This window comes from Oscarella lobularis, chromosome 7 (genome assembly GCF_947507565.1).
Source record: "Oscarella lobularis chromosome 7, ooOscLobu1.1, whole genome shotgun sequence".
In the NCBI taxonomy this organism is placed as follows: domain Eukaryota; kingdom Metazoa; phylum Porifera; class Homoscleromorpha; order Homosclerophorida; family Oscarellidae; genus Oscarella; species Oscarella lobularis.
This window is the reverse complement of record NC_089181.1, coordinates 1,143,614-1,152,554: the sequence shown is the minus strand read 5'-3', so window position 1 is coordinate 1,152,554 and position 8,941 is coordinate 1,143,614. Positions and strand designations below refer to the sequence as shown.

The 8,941-nt window shown below is 49.4% G+C and overlaps 1 protein-coding gene across 1 annotated transcript; it reads left to right on the top strand.

Moving 5' to 3' along the window:
* Positions 1-1,111: 1,111 nt before the first annotated feature.
* LOC136189048 (uncharacterized) lies at positions 1,112-4,483 on the top strand. Its single transcript, XM_065976887.1, has 3 exons — positions 1,112-1,469; positions 1,879-3,425; positions 3,473-4,483. Exons 1-3 carry the CDS (start codon positions 1,112-1,114, stop codon positions 4,481-4,483), a joined length of 2,916 nt encoding a protein of 971 aa, XP_065832959.1.
* The last annotated feature ends 4,458 nt before the right edge of the window (positions 4,484-8,941 follow it).

The following is an 8,941-nucleotide window of genomic DNA, read 5'->3' as shown; positions in this document are numbered from 1 at the left end:
TCGTAGCTTGCGACTATCGGCGGTGGTGCAGACAACTGAGATGGAACCACAGTCGAAGCACAACTTGATGGCGGCAATGACGTGCCATTAGACGATTGAGCAGACGATTGAGTAGGGACCTCTATCGACGCACAGGTTGAAGGCGGCAATGTGCCATTCGAGCGGTGATTTGAGCCCCGCAATGTGTACTGTGATTGTGATGGGGCTCCTTCTGAGGGAACCGTGCCGGAAACCACATTCAAGCCCTCAGCCTCTAGCGCAGAGGCATTTCTCGGCTTTGAGCACCTCGCAACATGGGATTGTATCTTCTTGAAGTAGTTCTTGCACGTAGGGCATTGTGAAAGCCCGTTTGAGACGACAAAATTCGACGGAACATCGAGAGGCGAATGTGAGCGACGAATATGCTGCAGAACAATCGAAAACTCAGCTGCAAACGTACAACCGTTGATTGGGCACGTTGCTGGCCCGATTGTACGCGAATTTCCAGGAAGATTAGAAGCCATGCCGCATCCGGGCACACACACACACACACACACACACACACCCGGATTATTAGTGCGGGTGCCTTTCCTTTTGCTCTCCGATAAGTCGTTTTTTCGCCGTTTCCAAGCGTATTTTTTGGTAGCCCAGCGTTTTTATACGCTATCATTGGCCTGCCAAGCGATCGAACCCGTCGTTTTTCGCGTCGGGTTTGATCGCAGACTGAATCCCGACCTTCGTTCGAGCGGGAAGAAGTTCGAACGCTCGTCCTTACACTTTCGTCCTTTTGTTGTTTGACGACGGTCACGAATATTTCGTCTTTGCCCGTTTTCAACGAATCAAAGATGGCGTCTCGATCGCACGTGGTCTCAGAAAATGTCGGCGAGTTTTCTACGTCGTCCAGAGGAGAAGGCACGGCATCGAAGTCTTCTGGGGATCTCCAATGTCCTGTTCGAGGATGCTCCATCAAGCGTTGGAATTCGGGGCCCCGCATGAGGGTGTTCCAACACCTTCGCGAGTACCACGACTTCTGCGATATCCCCGAATGGTTTCGGCTTCGACACTCACTATATCAGTGTCGTTTTTGTCAAAAGCCTCATTTCCATCGAAGCCTACCGTCCCACGTGGCGAAATGTCGCAACAACAAAACGACTCCAAAGTCGTCGTCGTCATCGTCGTCGTTGTCGTCGTCGTCGCCGTCATTGTCGTCGTCGCAGTCACTATCGTCGTTGTCATCATTGTCGCCGGATCCGCCATCTGTGCCGGCAACGGATCGGTCGCTGTCTGCTTTATTGTCAGTTCAGTCGGACAGTTCGTTATCGGCGGTAGCTCTGACTACATCTTCGTCGACGTCATCATCGGCGACGTCGTCGTCATCGCCGTCGTCGCCGTCGCTGTCGTCGTCACCATTATTGTCGCCGTTGCCATCGTTGTCGCCGGATCCGCCACCTGTGCCGGCACCGGATCGGTCGCTGTCTGCTTTATTGCCAGTACAGTCGGCCGGTTCGTTATCGGCGGTATCTCCATCTACGTCGTTGTCGCCGTCTTCCTTGTCGTCGTCGTCCTCGCCTTCGTCGTCGTCGTCGTCGTCGTCGTCGTCGTCGTCGTCGTCGTCGTCGGGACCGCCGTCGCAGCGCCTAGCAGCACCATTGTTAACATCGCTTTCTCTGCCGTCGGCATTGCCTCATTCAATCGATGGATGGGAATTTCTCGAGAGTCTATCTCTGGATAAGCTTTTCGACGGCGCTGTTTCGTCAATCCGTGAAATTCCTAATCACCTTCATGAATCTTTTCGGCGATGCTGCTCCATTCCGTTGAGTTTGCTGAGTGCGAATCCTTACCACATCAATGCTTGGAAGCTATTCTTGTTGATCCCTCGCTTTCTTCTACGTGATCTAGGGAGAGGAGGAATATCAGGAAAAAGAGAAAGGGAGAAGCTTCTGCGGCGATTTGAAGAGAAGAAGTGGCACTCCCTCTTTGAATCGTCTCGTTCCCAGCGGCACAATCGTCACTCGTCGCAAAGTACGCTCAGCGGGGACTATTGCGAGGTTGGCGCTTTAGATGAAGGCATCATCAAGGCCGTTCGATCCAAGGTCAAAGCCGGAGAGCTGTCTCGAGCAGCTAATCTGCTTACGTCTTCGGGCATTGATCCTTCGAGCGAGGATACGTTCGAGAAGCTGGCGCTGAAACACCCGGCCAGACGAGTTCCGGTAACATCAAGTGACTATACCACCTCAGAGCAGCCGCTTCAAATCGACCTCCCAGCTTTGTTCAACGCTCTTCACCGCTGCCCAAAGGGGTCTGCATGCAGCATCGACGGCTGGCGTTTTGAACACCTTGAAGTCCTGTCTGGCGGAGACGAATCGTCGACGCTACTGGTTGATGCGTGTAACGCATTTCTCGCCGGAGAGATTCCATCTACTGTCGCCACTGTACTCGCTGGAGCGAAACTGATTGCTCTCAGAAAAGCTAACAACGACGTCCGACCGATCGCAGTGGGAAATTGTCTTCGCCGCCTGACGGCAAAAGCGGCATGCTCTCTTCTAGAGAGCAAAATTGAGTCATTCTTATCGCCGTATCAGTTTGGCGTCTGTACTCCCGGCGGTGCAGATCTAATGATCCATGTGATTCAGCTCGTTCTTCAGAGCAATCCTCACTGGGTTCTTCTAAAGACGGACGCTAAGAATGCATTCAACTCGGTATCAAGAAAGACCATTCTCGACAATGTACGTGATAGCTTCTCGGAGCTGCTTTCTTTCGTTTCAAAATGCTACGTTCAGTCATCTACGTTGCTAACTACCGTCGGTGACACTTTGTCGGCAATCTCGTCAGAGGAAGGAGTGCAGCAAGGCGACCCTCTGGGGCCCTTTTTGTTCGCACTTGCTATCCATCCTATTTTGCAAAATGCAAACGTGGGTTCGAACTGCCATACCGTCTGTTACTTAGACGATGCAATCATTTTGGGAGAAAAATCTCAAGTACTGGCAACGTATCAGGAAATAAAACGTCGATTGGCAGATATCGGCCTGCAACTACCGGAAGAGAAATGCGAAGCTTTCTCATTTTGCGACATTGAGGACTGGCCCATTCCGGTCCCGATTCGGCGAGGTGTCGACGTCCTCGGTTCGCCGATTGGAAGTGAGGAGTTTGTGGAATCTTCTTGCCTCCAAAAAGCTAAAAAAGCTAGCGCTCTGTTGGAGAAGTTGCCGCTGCTAGGCGATGGCCAAACCGCCAATGCTCTGCTTCGATCTTGCGCAAACTCGAAGATCAACCATCTCTGTCGCACAGTCTCTCCTCATCTGATAGTAAAAGCGGCAAGTTTGCACGATTCGAATTTCGTTCAATCGTTTGAGAATATCATTGGACGCCGTCTCAACGACGCGCAGAAGGAGCAGATTTTCTTGTCCATCAAACACGGCGGTTTTGGATTCCAGCGCACCGCGGACGTCAGTCCTTGCGCATTTGTAGGAAGTTGGGCGTCTGCAATGTGCAGCCTGACCGTGCCGAATTCTTTCGCGAATTCTGCCCCCCGCCAGTGGGCCCATCAAGCAATCGCGTCATTTTAGATCAGATTGAATCGTCTCTAACGTCTTTGCAAGCGAGTGCCAGCCAGTCGTCTCTCGATGTCTCTACCTTCGCGGACGCACTGGGTCAGCCTGTGAAGCTACAACAAAAGTTGAGAAAAAACCAGCGAAACAGCTTGTACCGCAAGTATTTGGAAAGTCTGAGCCAGAAAGATCGCGCCCGGCTACTCAGCTGCGGTGGATCGTCATCAGGGTGCTGGCTTCATGCATTGCCAAGATCGCACAATCTCACTTTGAAGAGTGCGGAATTTTCATTCGCCTCTTTGCTGCGTCTTGGCGCCGGCATGCCAGCTCTTGATGGTCTGAAGCATTGCGTTCCCCAGTGCGGAAAGGCGATCGACCCGGAAGGCTTTCACGCTCTCACTTGCAAATGGGGAGGAGGCGGAATGCACAGGCACGACGGCTATCTTCACCGATTTTATATGATGCTGACATCGCTGAATTTCCGATGCGGGAAAGAAGTTCTTGAGCAGTTTCACGACAAAAAGCGTCTCGATATTGTCGTGTATGACTTTGCCGAAGGCAAAAAGCTTCTTCTGGACATTACGATCACGCATCCGCATTCGAAAAATTTCATCTCGCCTGCCAGTCTGATTTCCGGTCACGCCGCCAGCGAAAAAGAGAAATCGAAAAAGCGAAAATTCCTGAAAGAGGCAACTGTTGCTGGGCATTTGTTTCGCCCTATCGCTCTGGAAACATTTGGCCAGTGGGGAAGTGCAATCCGGAACACGGTCAACGAAGTCTCTCGTCTTGCGCCGAGGGAACTCAGAACGAGCGTCAGTCAATTTCGCGTCGATTGGAAGCAGCGGTTGGCAGTCAGTCTGCAGAGGGAAAACTGCAAAATTGTGGCGGACAAGGTCGCGGCTATACATGCCAGCCAGGATCGATGTTTGCGATCGCGGGGCTTCTGCCCCGCTTGATCCAGCATCTAAACCGGAAGTTCTACAACTGTTTTCTTGACTTATTTTCCTGACTGTTTCTCGTGACTGTTTTTGTAGTAACACACACACGCACGCACGCACGCACGCACGTACGCACGCACGCACACACACACACACACGTATATACTAACAGTTACAACAGACAATTCTTAGTTAAAAATCGAGTCACAAAAGACAAAAAGTTTTTGGAAAATTTCCTTAGAAATGACCCTGACGAGTACGTCGATAGAGGGTTTATTTGGATGCTTTTAGCACGATAATATGTCGTGCAATCTCCGAAGATATCTGCTAATTTAGTGGGGCCTGGATGCTTCAATCTAAATGTAAAAAATTGCGTACACAATTGAACCATCAATCTCGACGGAGTTGTACCGGTATTCCACCAATTTTGTAATGTGGAAAAGAGATTTTGGACATGATAATTTACCTTCTGCAATTGCGATAGTATCACTGCCAAACACAATCGTCCAAGTAAATTTTAAAATTGTATAAGACGATTTTAAATGGTCCAAGACAATTTTAAATATGCCCAAGATTATTTTAAAAATAGGCAAACTAGCTAATGTAGATTTAAATATAATATGAAAACACAAGGTTTACTCTCAATACTACATTAATTAATCAACCAGTCTCAAAGTACTGTACACTTTTAATTTAGATGCTCAGAAGGATACTGTGTAGACACGTACACCAACCCGTTGCTTCAAAAGACGAACACGCAGGTAAATGAACAAGGCCATTCTGGTCTTGTTCGATTAAAATCTCAATGTGCCTACATGTCGCCAGAGAATTTGATGCCCATGTCCTGACGAATACGTCGACTGAGGATTTTCTTTCAGATTTTCGGCACTGTAGTATTTTCAACAATCTCCGAAGATTTCGTTTAAGGTTGTCGGTCCTGGATGCTTTAATCTAAATGTAAAAAATTGCATACACAATTGAACATCAATTTCGACGGAGTTGTACCGGTATTCGCCTAATTTCGTAATATACAGGTGAGATTTTTTGCATGACAACTTCGAAAGCCTCTGCAATTGCGATAATACCACTGCCAAACGCAATCGTCCAAGTAAATTTTAAAATCGTATAGGACGATTTTAAATGGTCAAAGACAATTTTAAATATGCCCAAGATTATTTTAAAAATAGGCAAACTAGCTAATGTAGATTTAAATATAATATGAAAACACAGGGTATACTCTCAGTACTACATTAATTAATCAACCAGTCTCAAAGTACTGCACACTTTTAATTTAGATGCTCAGAAGGATACTGTGTAGACACGTACACCTACCCGTTGCTTCAAAAGGCGAACACGCAGGTAAATGAACAAGGCCATTCTGGTCTTGTTCCGTTAAAAAACGCGTAACTGACGACTTATCTGCATTTAGTTCTCGCTCTTTAGCTAAAAAAGTTGTGGTTTCCAGTAGAAAAACGTGAATCGATTTTACTCTTTTTTATGATGCTTCGAATCTACTCAAAATCGTAGCGATTGCGCTGAAGATGTCGTTTAAAATGGATAAAAAATGGCAGAAGAGAGGTGCAGTGGAAGAAGGATGGTGGTCATGGGCTGGTTCGCTAGGCCTTTTCCTCGTATACGAAAAGTTTGAAAAAGGTATGCGCAGTTGTACTTTTAGAATGCCAAAACCTGCGCCCATCTTCTTTTCTGGAACTTCTGGCCAAGGCTCAGCGTTAGCCCAATTGTTACGCGTACAATGGACTTCGAATTTCGGCCTAAGATTGAAAAAGGTTTCTTCGAACGGAAATGGATCTCAAGAAAGGACCCGATTCCTCCGAGGCAGGAAGGGGAAAGGCTTTCCAAGACAAAAGGAATCGTAAGAACTAATCTAACCTAAATACGACATTTACGCTGCTTTCCAAAGATATTTGAAGACGTTTCGAGGAACAGGATATTTTCGAAAAGCAGGCGCGACTCGCGAGTTCAAGTTCCTCGAGAAAGCTCGCCGTAAGCTCGATCCGAAAGACCTGTACAGGAACCTAAAGCCGATGACGCATCGTTATAGCGTGCGTAAGGAGGCATGAAAAAGCGAACGATACAGCGGGAATTTCGAAAAACGGGGTCGCCAAGGGTGAGCACCCGACCAACCCCCGTTGCCACCTTAAAAGGGTTAACGCGCGTTATAAAATTTCTGCGCATGCTTCTTTTCTCGCATTTCTATCGGTATTGGCAACCTATTTTTCTAATGAGCACGCCTCCTAATTCTTTTGCTAGTATATGAACGAATACGTTATTTATTCGTGGGTAAAACGGTTTTTGCGAGCGCTTTTATAGTTTGCGCACCGTTAACTTAGTTACGGGCACAGATAAAACCGTTTTGACGCGTCTGTGAACGTGAAAACGGTTGTCAATCGTCTTTAAACAATGAAAAAACCGTTTGCTTCACGTGACGTTATCAATAAGGATGCTAACCTATTATAATGAGCAATTATCACATCCAGGGTCAAAACGACTTTAGTTATTTAAAAACTGACGAAGCAAGTAAGCGGCTTACGGCAATTGAGAAACATTCCTAACTATCGTGTGAATAAGCAAGACAAGCATAACTTTATTTAAATCATGCTCTAAGAGAAGACCGCTTTTTAGTTTTTGTACCTAAGGTGGTAGTATAGTGTTGCGATCCGTTATATGTTTGCATGTCATAACCTGGGGCGCATGCGTGGGTCAGTTGGGACATACACAAACCTTGCAGACAACCGTATATTTATCGTCGTCCCCAAAGAGTCGCCTAGAGGCCGTGCCAAGGCATCGCGGGGGGGGGGGGGGGGGTGGATCCTAACAACTGGTGGAGAATCCGGGTAGGCGAGTCGAACTCGTTCCGCTCGGCTGCCCTCGACGAACGATCCCGCCCCCGCTCTCCACTCGAACGTTGCTCGCCCGCCGTGCACTCGATACGCTTGCCTCGTCTCCGAAATGGACGAGACGCCAAAAACGGCGAAGCGAAGCAGGAAGAGGAAACGCCTTCATCACTCGACGGACGAGTTGGAAGATCTTTCGCCGACCGCGCGCAACTCCGAAGCGACTCCTACAATTCACTCGCGACGCGGCCGTTCCCAATCGCGAACCCCAACCGAGGAATCATCCGAAGGCGGCGCGGCCACGCCCGACGACCCCGAGCCAGCTCGCAAAAAGAAGCGGAAGAAGAAACGCGACCGCGGCGACTCACTCCCGACGCCCGAATCGGACCGCGACGAACTGAAATCGTCAGTGAAGCTCGATCGATTCTTCGGACGCTGCGGAGAAGACGTCGAGAATTGGCTTTTCCACGTCAACGCCGCCGCGAAATTCTCACGCTGGCCCGATCGTCGCAAGCTCGCCGCCGCTGCAATGGCTCTCTCTGCAGACGCCCGAGCCGAATTCCGCGCTTTCCTGGGACACGACGACGTCAGCGATCTCACATGGAGACAATTCGAAGTTTTCCTTCGGGAACAATTCGGCCCGCGCGATCCCACGCGTCATTGGACTAACAAGTTAATGGTCTGCAAGCAGACCGCGCGTGAGACCGTAGCCGAATTCGCTTCGCGCTTCAAGCAAATTCTTTTACAGCTCCAGAACGCGGATCCTGACGCTGTCTCGAAGACGATGACTGTATCTATCTCGTTTTCAGGCCGGACTTCGTCGCGAATTCAAGGACGAATTCGAACGGAAACCACCGACATCGCTCAAGGAGGCGATCACGACTGCGGAAACCGCCGAACGAATTTGGAATTATACTCGAACCGGTGTTCACGACGACGATTGCTACGCCTTGCGATACGATCGCCCACCAGCTGCGTCGGCGCCGCAGGCACAATCGCGCCCGACGGGAAGCGCGTCTGACACCACCGTTCAACTGTTGCAAACGCTCGTGCAACAGCAAGCGCAGTTGATGCAACAGAATACTCAGATCCTTCAGCAGTTGGCCGCCTCGTCATCGAAATCGAACACTTCCGTTCCCGCGGCTAGTACCGCCCCCTCTCAATATTTGCCAGCGCCCACGGCGCGAAACAAACAACCGAATCCTAAATTCTGTGCGTATTGCAAGAAGCCGAACCACACGAAAGAAGAATGTTTCAAGTTGAAGAGAAAACGTGAGGCCGAACAGTCCGCCGCGCAAGCAACCGCTGTTGCCGCGCCCACCAAGAGCAGCGTTCACGTAATCGCCGATCCCATCGCTATTCCGACAGAGGAAGCTCAAGGCATTTTTCCGTTCACGATCGAAGGAATTCGACCAGCCCGATGTCTAATGGACTCTGGATCTAAAATCTCTGTCGCTTCCGACGATTTTGTGAGTCAGACCGGATGCCCTGTCGACCCACAGCCGAGAGCTATACCGCTGCAAACAATGAACCACTCGACGTAGCCGGAGCCGTGACACTGACTTTTGCCGCAAACGGATTGCGGATTCGCCAACGTTTCATCGTTGTTACCGACTTCGCA